Below are 16,837 nucleotides of genomic sequence, written 5' to 3' on the forward strand. Positions count from 1 at the left end.
GAATAAATAAATCCTTAATAATTGATATCTGGGCATTGGCAATTCCTGGGCAGGCAGCAGATTTGGGGATATCTTTGAGATAAGACTGGCAATATTTGTACCTAACATGGACTATCTGGATCCTTCCTCTCTCCACCCTCCCCACTTTTAAATGTTTCCTCTAAATTCAAAGAAAAAGCATTTGCACAGACAAGAATAAAATCAAGATCTCTAGACTCCCCGGGCGGGGTCGGGAGGAGACAGGTTTTAAGTCTGTAATTGTATTTTATTTATTTGCTTGTTCATGCATGAAACTATTTTCCTTTTTTCAGAGAATTTGATGAGCTCTTCAGTAATATTTTTTCCATATAAAACCTCAATAATTTTCCTACCTGGAAATAAATATTGGTGTCTAAAGTCCATTTACATTTATGATAAAAGGCCAGGGTTTCAATGCATGATCTGAATGACCATACAAAATATATTCTTGGAGACGAAATTGCACCTCTGATTGTCTCAGTACATAAGCAATGCAGAGAGTTCCTTCTAAAGTTCAGTTTTGGAGGTTGTTTATTCTGCAGCAATTCAAGCTCGGGCCAAACTGATTGTTTTTCTGGTTTAAATTGCATTGTGGACCTCAAGGAAAAGAACATAAACAGTTGGCAAATTTACAGCCTTTAAACAAAATTGCCTTAACTTGAGGGGATTCCCTTAATATTGCTTATGATTTTTTTTTCTTTTTAAGAACTTTCCTGTTTCGCAGGAGTTCAGAACATGAAATGTGATACACAGGGTGTGCTTCAAGCTAAAGTTCTCATAAAACAGCTACAACGACAAAGCAATCTTCTTAATGTAAATCCCTTATGCATTGGATACCACAGTCAAAGTATAGTTCAGGACCTGAAATGACAAATCTCAGATAATGTTGCTCACTTTCCATCAACACTATAATTCTGTCAGCAAAACTAGCATACTATAATCTTAGGCCAGGAAACCATACCAGGAGGACATCCAGCAAATATAAAATAACCTAGTCCTTTTGGGAATAAGCTTCACACTCCCTTTGTTCTGCAGCTTAAGTCTTTTGTCTACAATTTCAACCACCCTCTTGTTGGTATCTCCCATCCCTTTGCTCCTGTCATCACATGCCTGTTCGAACCCCAAAGCTGGAGAACAGCTAACTCTTCCAGAGGGCATACAATACGCTATTCTCAGTATCTTGTGTGTATTAATTCACTTAATAAACACAACAATCCGATCGGGTGGGTGCTCTCACTGCTCCTAGTTCACAGATGAGGAAATCGAGGCACACCTAGTGACTCACCCAAGGTCACAGGGATATTCACTGATGACTGCTTGCCTAGGGCACTCTTCCTCAATATTGGTGAGGTCCAATGGGGACAATTACACAAACAATCAAACTGGTACCATTACAAATTGCAGTCACTATCCTCATCTGGGCCTTCAAAGTGTCTGACAATTTCCTCAGTCAGCATTTTCATTCTCCCAAAACACTGCCTCAACCTTTCCCCTTCCTCACCTTCTCCCCCCACTCAGCAGGTTAGCAGCCTGCCTACTTCCTAGCAGAAGTAGAAATTATCAGACAGAAACTCCTTTAGCCTCTTATTGCCTGTTACAATGAAAGACACAGAATGCCATGCTGTGTCTGGATTTCTCAGAGACTCTGTTCTATCAAGTACTCTGCCCACCCTCTGGCCCTGATTTTTTTATATTCAACCTCTCTCTCTCTCCTGTTTCTTCTCCACCAGCATTTAAACAAATGTTTGTCTAATTCAGCTTAATTGCTGGCCTCGTATAGCTCACTGACTGGACTTTATGTCTATATCCCCCTTCCTGCCCATCTATTCCTCAACCTTATTCAGCCTGGCTTTTGCCTTCACTACTCCACAGAAATTGCTCTTATGAGTCACCAATAACATGTCTCTGCCCATATATTAGTTGTCTACTCCATTGCATTTGACACTATTATCACCTATCCTACCAGAAATTGGTCTTTTCCTTTGCTTTTTGATATCCTGTATTGCTATTTTGTCTCCTTCCTCTGTGAAGACTTCTTAAATCCCCTTCATTGGCTGCAACTCTTTTATCTTCTCCTTAAATGATGATGGTGCCCTAGACTCTTTTCTAGGTCCAGGGAAACTATGTCTACTCCCCTGGCTTCAATTACCATTCATTTACCAGAAACTCGCAACTCTTCCCACCCAGCTCATTCAGTTCCATTCTGCTATTCATCTCCACTTAGATGATTCATGTATACGTAACTTCAAATTTTCTAACATTAACTGCATTCTCTTCCCCAAATCCTGTTCATTCATCAGTGTCCCATATCCTTACTTAAATCTTCTTCTACATTGTTTCACACATGTGGTCTACCACCAAATTATGTTGATTCCACTTGATTCCACCTCCTATATAGTTCAAAATCACTCACTGCTCTCTATTGCCAGGGCCACCACTCTAGTTTAGACCATGTTATCATTGCTGGGACTAATTCAAGAATTGGTTAAATTGGTATGCTTTCTGCAACAGGGCCCTTACCTCTGCTCAACTGATTATCTACATTAAAGTCAGTATATTCTATCTAAAAAGTAAGTCTGGTGACATCATGGTTTCGATTGCCCTTTAGATGCAATCCAAAATCCAAACTATAGTTTAAAAAACAAAACACTAAGAACTTATATCTTAGTGTTAGACTTACTTATGTCTCTGTTTTTGGCGTTGGTCCTCCCTCTCACTGACTCTCTACTCTGTCGTATCTCAAATCCTTCCCTATGTACCAAGCATTTATTGTACTTAGGAACAGTTTATAGGTCACTCCTTTGTCCATTCCTCCCATTATTACCCATCACTTCCTTAAGGCACCCTTCTCTGACCTCTAGACTAAATTCCCTAGTATGTGCACTCTTTTTCATTTTTCAGAAACTTTATCCCACTATTTATATTCAAGATCTGCTTTTGCCATATGCATATAGGAAGGAAATAGGTCTGTCTGGTGGACATTATATTTCTAGACCAAAATATTTCTAGACCAGACTCTCATACAGATTGTGGGCTATTATTTTTAGTAATCTTGCCATAATTTCTGTGTTACAGTTATTAGCTATCTACATGGACATTAAAGAAAATGTCACTTTGTTACTTAATCTACTCATGGCATGTCTAATTATACATTACAATGAAAATCATGGAAATATCAAATAGGGCATCTTTGGTCATATAACCCAATAATGAAAAACCTGCCCATCATTTTTTTCCAGTTGCAAGGAATATCATGTTTTTGAACATAGATAATGAAAATGGAAAGTTTTCTCTTTACCTCCATTATGAAATGTGGTATGTGTCTGTGTAAGTGCATGTGTGTGTGTGCGCATGTCTGTGTGGTAATGCCTACTTTGTTGATAAACATACCCCCTGTCTTATGCCCCTCTCCCCAACAAGGATGTGACTTCCATTTTAGGGTGTTCACTCAAGCATATTATTTTAAGGAAATGAAAATAGGTTTGCAGTTTTCATCAATGAAGGAGACAATTTTCAAAGATACTAATTAGCTGTCAGAAGTAGAAAGTTTGTGGCTTAAAGAAATTTTATTTTTTTTATATGAAAGTTGGACAAAACTGAGTAATACAAGCTTTTCTAATGTGTTTCTATACCAAAGATAAATACATACTATTTTTCTTTCCAGTGATAACCAACTTGTTTTGTGGAAAGTGAGGTCATTAAAGCATCCAAAATGGTTCCAAATGCCAAGTTTCACACATGACTCTTTGATTCTCAAAGCTGTCATGTGGGTAAAAATCACACTTATCAAAGAAACACGGTAATGACAGCTCAGAGGCTGTGCTGAAACTTGAAAGTAATTGAACCATTTAACCACCGTTTACTTGCTCAGAATTTCTCCTCAGGAATGACCCCATGGCTAAAAGCCTATGTTCTTGTAGCATGATGAATTCATTGCTTTTTGGATAAGCTCAGCCTATTTTGAGGCATCTCCCAAAACTCAGACTATGCTATCTTCCTGGTGCCCCATGGTAAGGTTTTTATCCAAGCTCTACCTTATCTTGAAGTATAGTGGTTCTGGAACAGTCGCCTGCATCAGAAGCACCTAAACTGTTTGTTAAAACACAGATTGTGGGTTCCATAGCCAGAGGTTCTGATTCAGTGGCAGCTGGTGTGGTTGGAGAATTTGCATTTCAAAGATGTTCTCAGTGATGCTGCTCATCCAGGGCCCACACTGAAAATCCCCATCCTAAAAATATGCCCTTTTCCACAACACCTAGCATTGTTTCCTACCAGATTTATGTAAATGTTAGTTTCCTCTGGGCCATTACAAACACCTTGTTATCCTTTTGTAATTCCTCAGTGCTGGTACTGATAGAAGCATCATGAAAGCCACATTGTCCTTTTAAGTTATCTAAATTTAATTTTAAATTTAAACAACTTCTTTAAAATTATTTTTTTTAATTAGTCACTTTAGAAAAGTGAAAGGGATGAAGTTAATGTTACTAATATATTTTATTGAACTCAGTATACCCCAAATATTTTCATCCAACTTGTAATCAACATAGTAAATATTAATGAGCTATTTTCCCTTTTTTCTTATGTTCAAAGACATATTAAGTCTCTGAAATCTGATATTTCTTACACTTACAGCCTATCTCATTTTGGACTAGCTACATTTCCAGTGTCCCATAGGCACATGTGGCCAGTGGCTACTGTAATAAACAGCACAGCCATAAAATTTTCACTACATTTCCTCATCTCTAAATGACCCGTCTGCTGCATTATCAATTTATAACAGATTTTAAAGGGGGGAAAGAAACCATTACATCATTAAATGTATGCATCGATTTTAAAATGCAATGCCAGTATGAGAATTCTCTATTTTTATACATAGAACCATGATGCACTTGCACATCTCATGATGTACTTCTTTTTCTCCTGCCACTTTGTCCTATTCATCTCCTCCCCAATCAGCAATCTTTCTGTCCAGCAAGATAATCCACGTTAACAACTTAGTATTGGTACTTCTTTATTTTTTCTCTATTTGCATATAATCCTATACAAACATACAAACAGAAGTTTGTTCATCTATATTTATTTTATTAAAATAGGATCATATTGTACCAGCCTCTCTGTATAATGCCTTTCTTATTTAATAATAACTCAAGAAAATCTCTGCAAGTCAGCTGGTGTTCATAATTCATTCTGTGTAATGGTTACTGAAGAGTATGGAGCAGCTCACATAATTCATTCAGTATTTCCATTATTGGTGGGCAACTATACTTATCCTGTTCTTGTTTTGAGAAAAATACTATAAATATTGAATAGATGATAGACCAATGGATGGAAGGACAGAGAGATAATTCAGGTATCTAGATAGGTAGATATATAAAACAAGCCTGCAGAAAATCCATGTAGAAATGATTGTATTGTTGTATGCTCACTTACTTTGCAAAAAAGCATATATATATATATATATATATATATATATGGCATTAATAAGATTAATTTCTTTACTGATATTCTAATTTTTTTTAATTAGACTGGAAATCAAAAGGCCTGGAATCCATATCCTGCCCCAAGTAGCCTAGATTGTAACTCGGGTAATAATAATCAGTATGATAAATAGCAACAACTAACATTTATTGAATGTTAGTATGTGACAGGCACCATTCTAAATACTTTACATGTATTAATTCATTCACTTTTTCAAAATCTCCATAAGACAGGTACACTCATTTCAGGATTGTTCCCACTTTACAGCTGGGGACACCGAGATCGTACCTCAAGTAAATGGCAGAAATGGGATTGAAACTTAGAGGGTATGACTTGAGGCCTAATCTCTTCACTCCGTAAATAAATTAGTAAATCTCTCCATCTCCTCTCTCTTTGAACCTCAGTGCCCTCAACCGTCAAATGAGTACACTAATGCCAGTTCTCGCTAACTTTAGGATTGCTGAGAAGAAATATGAAAGTTATCTGGAAACCATTGAAAGCTCCAACTAGGGGAGGGAGTCTCATTGCAGCTGGGATAATTGGGTAGGAGTATTTCATCATTTGAAGCTAAAACTGATTAGATAAAGTGTTTTATGCAATAGCAAATTAAGCCATCCTCTGACCACACAGTCTCCTGAAGGTGAGCCTGGACATGTATGTCCCACTAATAGGATATGAACTACGCCTGATTCTCCTAGCCTGCCAACGCACCTGGAATGAGAAAAGCAACCAACCTTTACCCCATTGTGTGGCTTGACCGCGTCCTTCCTCTCTCTGCTCTGCTCCTTGCATTTTACTTAATTGGAGCACCAGGCTATAAATCTTACATACTTAAGGGCCAGAAAACTCTCCGGAGCTCTCACACTGAAATTTGTGTGGGAGTTCAGCGATATTGAATTTTCAAATAAAATGATTAACAGGCACCTCTAGGGCAGCCTTAGAGAAAACAATCCTTCCTGAATCTTGCCACCTTCATCTGAAGAAGCTTTTTGTTCTGAGGTTTAATAAAATGGTTGGAAAGTAACCTAGGGATGGGTGAGGAAAAGCAGGTGGAAAGAGGAAAAGCAGGCATTCTCCAGGCTGGAAGCTCCCTTCAGAGACTAACTGCTCTCTGTCCGGGGCCTGACAGGGCTCTTGGAACATGATACTGGGGGGTTTCAGTCACTTTTTTTTTTTAAGATCTTATTTATTTATGCATGAGAGATGCAGAGAGAGAGAGGCAGAGACACAGGCAGAGGGAGAAGCAGGCTTCCTGCAGGGAGGCTGAGGAAGGACTTGATCCCAGGACCCTGGGATCACCACCTGAGCCAAAGGCAGATGCTCAACCACTGAGCCACCCAGGTGGCTTAAATTTTAACTGCAATCAGCTCCCATTATTTTTTTTTAGAAACATTTTCTCCAAGATTTTAATAGTTGAAAATGGGTGTACACCTGACCAGAAAGCCTATTTCCTTTTCCATAGCATAATAGCATCTATCAGACTTCATGAAGCAGAGAATTAAAATCAGTTAAAAGGAAGAACATAATCCCGTCCAATTCTCCCCACAGACTGAGGCCTACAAGCCTACTAGTTGCTGAAACACTGATTTAGATGCCCTGCCAAAGAAATATAGAATGTTTATGGCCTCACACAATAGGAATCTGCCTCATTTATGCAGCAGGAAGATCATTTACAACCAATTTCTAAAAGACACCAAGCGTCAATAATAAATTTTCAAATCAAGGCCAGAAATTGCAATACTCAAAAGGGGACCATTAAGCAATATGAAGTTGTTGTCAGGAGGATTTTCAGGGGCGCCATACCAATTTATAATCCAGAGGCATCTATAAAGTAGTCATGACCGGCCTGGTTTTCCTAGTCTCTGGGAAGGAAGAGGCTTGGCTGTAAAGAGGATCTGGGTCGACAAGCAACAAGGACAGGGCATCTCCCACTGAGACAGCGCAGTGCCAGGCTGGCTGCCCTCCGAGGTGATTGCTAGAACCACACTGCCTTCTCAGCCAGATCCGCTTCTTGGGAGCAGTTCACACTTTGTGGTTACAGAGAAGAGGATGAATAAAGCTGCTGGAGGGGATTTTATAGCCAGATCTTCCCCTTTACATTCACCCTTTTGCCTACTCACCCCTTTACCTATGCACACAAACACACACCCATACACACACACACCTACCTTCCTCTGTCTCTCCCTCTCTCCCTCTCAAGAAACAGGAATGTAAATATGCCAGCCTTTTCTCTCTAAAACATCCCACAACATCCTAGTGTTAGTAGGTGCCACTAAAACTTGGAGGAAATGAAAAGTAGGTCCTAGTCACAGAGAAGATTGATCTTTTTCTTTTTAAGATTTTATTTATTTATTCATGAGAAAGGCAGACACGCAGGCAGGGGGAAGCAGGCTCCCTGTCAGGAGCCTGATGTGGGACTCGATCCCAGGACCCGTGACCATGACCTGAGCCAAAGGCAGACGCTCAACCACCGAGCCACCCAGGTGCCTGAAAAGATCGACGTCTGGCATGGAACACTGCAACGTGGCTGTGTATCCCAGTTCCATCTCTGACGAGCTGTGTGGCTTTCTCAAAGTCACTTGAAACATTTCTAGGTCTCCTCGTCTGTCTTATAAAACAAAATTGTAGTTCATGGGAGGAAGAAATAAGGTCGTGCATGAAAATTCTTTTTTTTTTTCCGTGAAAATCCTTAAAAAGAATTCAAAAAGTAATAACGGAATTCAGCAACATCACCTGGATCTGGATTTTGTCCCAGTTCCCTGTGACAGAAAACTAGGAGTCAGCAGCAGGAGGGTGTCTGATTTGGACTGGCATTGGAGGAAGTAATGATACACACAAAGGAGGACTCTCTTCAAGGAAAGTAGTCAACCAGGGGTCAGAATATGAGAGCTGAAACGTAAGCTCTCCCGCCATGTGTTCTCTGCCTTTCATCAAGTCCCTTAATCTCTCTGAGTTTTCCTTCCCTCACCTGTGCAATGGGATCTGTGATAACCAGCTTACGGCATTAGAGGGAATATGAAATAAGAAGACGTATATAAACACGTTCTGTCAACTCTAAGACATTTTCTCACTCTTGGTCTGGCCCCACACTACACTGTCTTGTTCACTTTCTTCAGGGAATGGCTCCAAGCGGCCATGTTGGTTTTTGTGCTTTGTTGTGGATTCACCCCATTAGAATATCAACTCCCTGAAGGCAGAAGCTTTGTCTTATTAACACCTGTATCACTCGTGTTTACAGCAATCCCGTTCTGAATATTTATCTTGTGTTCCAATTGCTAGACAAGCACACTGGCAGTTGGCCCAGAGGGGGGAAAAAAAAAAAAACTCGAAGCAGGTGAAGTTTGCCTTCACTGACCTATCTCTCCTCATCCTTCTTAGCATCAGAAATGAACAACTGCCTCTTTCCTATGACTGGGGAATCTTCTATGCAGAAAGAAAGCCTAACTCCCCCAGAGAAGTTACAGCTACCAGGTATTTGTATGCCAGCTTCCCTTGCGGCTGGGGTGCAGGCACTTGACTAACCTCCATCTCCACACTCACCTGCTGTAGACGCTGACCTGTAAACTGGTCATTTCAAGAAGCGAAGGACCACAGTTTCCATTCTGGCCAGACTGGTAAGAGAGGCAGCTGTGCTGACAGTTCTAGCAGCGGCATCCGGGGTCCTGGGTTGGTGATACTGAGGGAGAAGGCTGCTCTATCTAATTGGCACAAAGGTATATTTTTTTACTGGATCGGATCTGTGGCAAGAGTTTGGCCCTTGTTCCTAAATGTATTACCTCCAAGCTTTGTTCTTCTTGGTATTCTAGATATTGTCTATGTAAAGCTTCCTTTAGTTAGTGTATTTTAAATTATCTAAAAATGGTTTTGTTGTTTGATAAGATCCTCCTCTACTCCAAACAGCCCAGTATCTCCATCAGATTGCATGTGATCCTGGTCCCCTAAGGGACTCCTATTAAGCATTCCTGCTAGAAATTACCTCCCTTCTCCTGCCTTTCTCCTTCCTCCCAGATCAAACTGCACGTTTCCTGGAGCATTTTCCCTTAGGGCCTTACTTTGTATAGGAATAATATGATCCATTAACTTAAGGCAATGTGTTCATTGCTGACACTAACTTAGTATTACCCCTGCATCTTAGCAGATACTTTTAATGTATCAAAGCAAAGGAGAAAGGAATATATTTTTATCATCAGCCTGTGCGGGTTCTACTTTTTGTCCACAATCACAAAGGTCCTGCCTCTATCAAGACGTCTCATGTCTAGTCCAACCACAGGTGTCCCATGGACCAAGCATTCAATGACACTGGTGCAGTTTATTGAATCGATGTCTACTTCGTGATTATACACGTACTACATGCCCACCCCTACTGAAAATACTTCAACGGCTTTCCATTGCCAAAATAATGCCAGCGAGATCATAGAATTCCTGAATACCTAACAACTGGCTCTTGCAAGCCAACATGAACCACCAGCTCCAGCACAGCACTCGTCTCCCAGCCACTTCTTACTACACACATCACTCTACCCCACGGCTTTTTCCACTTCCTCAGTGAGTCATATTCTTCCTTCTCTCCACACATAGACCAAATCTCTCCATGGACCCATGGGTCAGGATCTCTGTTACAACCTTCCTCAGCTCCGAGATCCTCTCCTTCTGAACTTTATTTCAGTTTATGCATTTGTTCCTTCATTCAACCAATGTGATGTTAAACATCATAAGCAAGCATGATTCTGCAGGAGATGTGAATCAGAGTAGCTATGGGCTTCCTTTTCTATGTAGTTTCTATAAACCCTTTAATGCAGGAAATTTCAGGGCTTGGTAAGAAAAGAGAACTTTAGTGGCTGAGCAAATCTGCTCAGTTCTTACAACCACAAACATGATAGAATCTATTTTCTCCTGGTTTCTTAGATTACTGAAGCAGGAAAGAATCACTCCAAATGCTTTCCCTCTGATCCCCATACTCTATGCAGATGCCTCATAAGCTATCTCTGCAAGGTTGAAGTGGGAAGATGGGAAAAACATCCTCCTGGAAAGATAGAGCTACAGGCTCCTCATAGCCATCTCACCGGAGAAGCTCTGCTGTTATTTATTTCATATTGCTCTCCCTTATAAGATTTTTGAATGATTTCTATTATGAAAAAGAAAATGTTTGCAAACCAGTTTTTATTGTGTAGGTGTGCAAATTAAGTACTTGAAGTACAGAATAGAGAAAATTGTGTTTCATGGAAAATTTTTGTGTAAGTATCCCTCGCCTGCTTTTCCTTCTTCCCTCCTTGCTCCAACTCCCAGTAAATATTTGAATTGCCTTTCCAATTTTATTGCACTTCCAAAAATATGAATCCTTTCTGAGACTCGACCATATGGGCTCCAATTAGTATTTGGGTTACACAGTGCTTGCTTAAGGTCACACAGATAATCAATCACAGCACTACGACTTGAATCAGGACTTCTGAGTCATAGTTCACTTTCATTCTGCTTCTTAGTTGGTATACTTCTAGTACCAGTGGGAATTTCGCTGCTGCCCAAAGGAAAACAAAAGTCCCATCATCCAAGCATTCCTCCATGGGAAATTTCTTTCAGTTGTTAGATAAATAGTGTTTTCTGGAGACTGTAAGGTTACACAATAAAAAATAAATAAATAAATCTGATAAAGATCTATAGAAAAACAGTCTCACTTCTATTTAGCCATCGAGTTTCTTAACTCAGCATGCATCCTTAATACTAAAACCAACTGGACTTCTAAATTCTGATCAGATGCTCAGGATCTGGTCTGCAGTGTGCTCCTGGTCACCTGCCTCTTTTTGTGGGCAATTAAAAGCATCCTTACAGATCAGAAAATTTGAGTTCATATCCCATTGGTGTCACTTCCTAGACATGTGATCTCAGGCAAGTTATTTTCCATCTCGGAGGCTCAAGGTAGCCATGCAAATCATATAAGGTGCACTAAGGATGAGAATGTGCACCTTACATGGCTAATTGGAAAGATTGAATGAGACATATTCTTGGCATGAAGTAAGTGCTCAAGAAATTATTGCTACGTTACTTCTAATTGACAAATATTTCTATACCAATATTATTAGGACTAAGCCTGATATATATGTAAGGCCTGATCTATTAGTTCAGGAAATAATTTTGCTTCCATTATACAACTAGTTAGTTCATACTATTTAATTTAGTTAAATAAGATGTGCTGAGTTTTTAAATATGTGCCAAACATCAGACCATAAGAAATGACAGAGATTCAGTTCCTGTTTTTAAGGAGCTGACAATTTCAAACACACCAGACAGATGACACCTCCTGTGTTCTTAAAGATGTCTTAGAGAGATCTCAGCACACAGCTGGCTACTCAGTTCTCATTTCTCTGAACGATTCCTCTGTGTGTGTGTGTGTGTTTCCAATTCCCTGAGAATCAATGTATCTCCATCTCCTCTTATTTTAGGTGTCAGAAAAAGGAAAGAACAGTTGGTCACCATTCTTCACATAATAAGCCTTAATTCCTTGAGAGTTATTGAGTTATTTCTCTGTCTTCCCTTTCCAGATTAAATAATTCCAATCCCTTTAACCTTTTCTCACAGGTCCTATCTGCCAGCCTTCAGTTTAATCATTTCACTGCTCCCCTCTGGAATCTCTCCAAGTCTTCTGCACTAAATATGTTGCTTTTGCTGTTGAGTTTACTCTTCTAAGCAACTTATTCTTCCACATAAAGCGAGACAAAAGGAAAGCATCTCCGAAAGAAAAGAAAGAGAATAGATAGAAGGATTGATTTCTTACGTAGGGAACTCATATAGCACACCCAGGTTACTTGAAGCCGAGTAACATTTGTTGTCATCACTATTAAGGAGGATGGGACAAAACCAGAACAGTCTCCGCATAGTGCCAACCATTCTGCTTGACAATTATCTAAATTACTTTTAAGCAGATAAGACTATGAACCACAAACTTGAAGCTTTAGTTACACCTGAAATTCTCAGAAGGGTGCTAATAAAATTACTGTTCGTGAGATCAAATAGGAATTTTTGATTCTGTAAAATACCTCTGACTGCCGAGTTGACCATTGAGGTGGTTATGTTATTTATATAGGCTGTGACTTTGTTCAATCCTGGCAAAGCACAAAGGATCTTTCTTTGCATTCTATTAATATAAATTAATATTTTCTGAGCTGAGAAAGCAGCAAATTCTAAGGGGTTCTTAGGAAATGACTTAGAGAGGCTGATCAAATACACACTGATCATAGTATGACACCAACGCATTCAGAAAGGAGCAGATGGGAGAGTTAGAGCTTTAGTAAAGTCTCTCCTCAAGACATGCACAGTGACTTGTCAGAAATCTTTTGCAAAGATCCTTCCCTGCTTTCTTCTCTTATTGCAATATTGAGCTGAAAACCTGCCCCCCGTGAGCCAGCAGGATGTCTGTGCTTACTCACATACACACATACTTAAGATTCTGCTGACAAGTTAGTTTCCAAAGCCCCCGAAGTAACTGAGAAAACTCTTTAGTAGATCACATTCTGCCTTTTCCAGGGACTTCTTTGTTTTGAAGCCACTATTTAGAAAAAAAAATTTTTTTTTCTTTCCCATCTGTTAAAGTAAAAAGTATACAATTGGGTGAAAAGAGTTGATTAGAGTGAGGAGGTAGAGAAACTACTGCTTCCTCTGGGGTGGCTCCAGGAAAACAGGTGGTAGTGGTCATCGAGTTTGATTTCTGAAGCTAGTTTGGCTCTGTCCAGATCCTGGCTGGGCTGAGAGAGGTCTGTCAACAACAGCAGCCATGAGACAACCAACTACAATCTGAAAAAGCCTCCTTGCCAGGTTCTCCGCAGATTCCCTGGATTCTGGGTCCAGAACAAATTAATGATTTTGCGTCGAACCTTCCCAGGGGGGTGTAGTCCCAAAGACTGTTCAATCTATCAAACAATGACTAAAATTCTAAAACAGTGATCCTTAAATAATCAGTAGTTAGGACGGCCAGGAGCTTATAACCACAGCATCCTAACAAGAAGCACCATTCTGGGTGAAAGCAGAGAGTTTACTAGCTGTTTAATTGTCAGTGATGACTCATTATATCCCTCATACTCTTGCTGGTCTGTTCTCTAAAGAACCAGGCAGAAGCACACATTCCGGGCTGTTTTCCACCAAATGAAGGAAAGGCATAGGTGCACAAAGGCCATTGGCAAGTGTAGGCACAACTGAGGTCTGGGAACTCTAAAACAATGGATGATTAAAGCCCTAGCATATTAAATAGATTTGTGATGATACATTATAACTTCATAGTTACCATTTTTATGAAAGATTTCAATTATGAAGTGGAACTACAAATCACCTCTGATTTCATTTATTTGGTGGTAAACATAATCTCGTAAATTCTTATCAAGTGGTAAGAAAGTGAAAGCAGAGCACTGATATTGATGTATGTTACTTGGTAGTGGTTATGGAAAGTGGCCAGTAATGCTGGGTTGATAAATCATGAGTAGACACGATTTGCTCTCTTTATCCAAATATGTAATTCGGAGACATATACCAAATTGTCTCAAGGAAACTGCAATTTGCACCATGCCACTGTAATCCATTGCACCTTGGGAAGCAATTTTTATTCCATTTGATTTTGAGAAATAATATTACCAAAACTGAATACTGGCATTTGCAGATTGGGGAGAAAGAGAAAGTAAGGGAAAGGAGAGAAAGATAAGTTAAAAAAAAAAACAAAACTAAGATTGGTAAATTTAAAAAATATCCATCTCTACTGAACAGGTAACATTTTTCAGTAAAGTTTTTCTGCATCCTGAAAAAAGTAAAATAGAATTCATGCTGACTTTCAAAAGCCAATCATTTAGGTCATTCTTTAAAAAAAAAAAAAAAAAAAAAAGAAAAGAAAAAAAAAGATAGCCAGCAGATTAAAGGAGCTCCATTTATAAAAATCAAATGGACCTCTAACAAAGCTCATTTGGGACATGAATAAATCATCTGGTCATGAATTATTTATTGTTATCAAGAAACAAGCTGGGGATTCCAGGAACTGGACTTTGGGGAGGTGTTGAAGCCAGGCAATGAGCAAGTTCATTGTCACCTACCCACCACGGGAAGTGGGAGGACAGGCCACGGGGTATCATCATCATCTGATGCAGACATGCAAGGCCCCCACTTGAGTCTCAGGGGATGCTTCAGCAGCATTTACACCCCAGAGCATAATGTAAATAGAGTTTGATCTGTAGAATTCTACTTTAGAAAACTGCAAATACTCGGTAACAGACAATAAGATTTTTTTTTTTTGAGCATTGATCTTTTTTTTTTTTTTTTAATATACATAGGGAAGATGAGCTCTGTGCACAAGAGTAGAGGTTGAAGGTTTACATTTAAGGGAGCCGGCTAGAAAATACCTGAGTAATACACTGTGAAGAGTCATCGGACCTACTCATTCCTGGCTTTGGGGGCTGGCTTTCTACTGGGGCTGGGGCGAGAAGAGAAAAAGGGAGCCTCTCCGATTTAATCAACTAATCAACGTATATGTGTGTTCCAGGTCCAAACTGCTTTGCAGGAACAACAATAATCCCGGCTGGCATTGAAGTGAAAGTGGATGAATGTAACATCTGTCACTGTCACAACGGGGACTGGTGGAAGCCTGCTCAGTGTTCAAAACGCGAATGCCAAGGCAAGCAGACTGTGTAGGAAAAAATCCCCCACCGATGAGGAGTTCCTAGGAGAGGATGCTATGGCTTCTACACTGCACACGTTTGAAACAAAACAGAACAAAACAAACTCCTGCCAGCTACAACAGGGTCACCAGCAAAACCTTTTAGGGTTGACAAAAGTGAATATTTTACTAAGAGGAAATTTCTCTCTTTCTCTCTTGCTATATAAAGTATATATAGTATACAGCTACCGAAACCGCTTTTGTAACTGTCCATGCTTGATGGAGACTTGACCACTGGATTTCTAAAACGAAAAGGAAGAAACAGCCTCGTACAGGCTCCTTCTCTGGTGACACCTCTAGCCTGCCAGCTCACCGTCCGCCGATCTGCTTCATTTTTACTCTTCTGTACATCACCACCATGGCATTTTTCTCTTGTAGAATTTCTTTTTCATATTTAGAGTCTAAGGGGCCAGAGCTGACTGCACAGTTAAGCTTGGAGTTGTGTCATATAACCTTTAGTAAAGGGACCTCAGGGGTGAGCACCCTTCCTGACCAGGAAGACGCAGGAGCATCCGACCAATGTCTCCCCTTGGGGGAAACATGCCCTGTAGGGTCAGAAAAAGAGAGGTACATACAGGTGGCCCCACGGCTGGGGCAGGGCGGGGAACCGAAGCTTGGTGCAGTTAAGTGGGAGATCGTGATTGAATTCTCACAAACCACACATCTCAGACACAAAACCTTGAAACTGCCAATCAAAAACTAATATGTGAAGAACACCATGAGCTTGACTATAGCATCCAAAGGGAGCCAGGAATTCACAATCGTAGCATTAACCACCAGATTTTCTCATGACGCTGAATTTCGGTTTGGTTCGTAGCTTAACACTCTAAACGCACTCGGTCGCCTGGCACTAGACACACCAGACCCAGAGCGAGTAGCCCCACTGTGCATCTGAACCCTTCTGAACACCCCTGGCTTTTGCGTTCAGATTTGGCTGAAAGCCAGGGGTACCCACAGGCAGTTTTTATGGTTTGGGACTGTGTTTGCCATGTTTAAGTAATGACCACTCAGCCCTATGTCTAAAACACAGATTCAGGACACTCTTTCCACCTCAAGTGCTGATTTAAATTAAAGCTTAGGGTAGAGTGGGTCTTGCACAATACAATTCCATTTGTTGTACATTTTTTTAAAATGTATATATTAGATACTGAACAACTAAAGTGAACCTTTGAAGCGTCTCAAGGTTGCCCTGGTAATGCTGCTCGTATAGTAACAGAAAAAAAATAAAATACACAGGGTATCTGATGCCACCTCGAGTCAAGTGCATATTTGGCGATTCTTGAAACCACAGGGCACAGTTAGTTGCTTATTCCGCTCTCCTGTCTTGAAAACCCTGGCGCAGGTCTGGCAGGGTCCTTGAGGAAACTTTAAGGTCGTCTTCGTTATCAATGTTCTTTCCTTTCCCGCCCCCCACCCCAGCCTGGGCTTTGCCATAGCTCTTGCGGAGTGCCACATTCTAGAACAAGCTTTCTCAAGCTTAAATCTGTTGACATCTTGGGCCAGATGACTCACTGTTGTTGGGGGCTGCCCTGTGCATTTTTAGGATGTTTAGTGACGTCGTTGGCCTCTAGCCGCTAAATGCCAACAGCAACACCCTGTAACAACAGATTGTCTCCAGGCATTGCCAAAGGTCCCCAGGGAGTGGGGAAGGGACAA

General features: G+C 40.3%; 1 protein-coding gene across 1 annotated transcript in view; it reads left to right on the forward strand.

The window, feature by feature from the left end:
* The window catches only part of VWC2L (von Willebrand factor C domain containing 2 like), a 148,439-nt gene extending 133,283 nt beyond the window's left edge, over positions 1–15,156 (forward strand). Inside the window, exon 3 of the mRNA XM_055345007.1 lies at positions 15,008–15,156. Within this exon, the coding sequence (XP_055200982.1) occupies positions 15,008–15,156 (149 nt within the window). The remainder of the gene's footprint in view (positions 1–15,007) is intronic.
* The last annotated feature ends 1,681 nt before the right edge of the window (positions 15,157–16,837 follow it).

Source organism: Nyctereutes procyonoides, unplaced genomic scaffold (genome assembly GCF_905146905.1).
Source record: "Nyctereutes procyonoides isolate TBG_1078 unplaced genomic scaffold, NYPRO_anot_genome, whole genome shotgun sequence".
Lineage (NCBI taxonomy): Eukaryota > Metazoa > Chordata > Mammalia > Carnivora > Canidae > Nyctereutes > Nyctereutes procyonoides.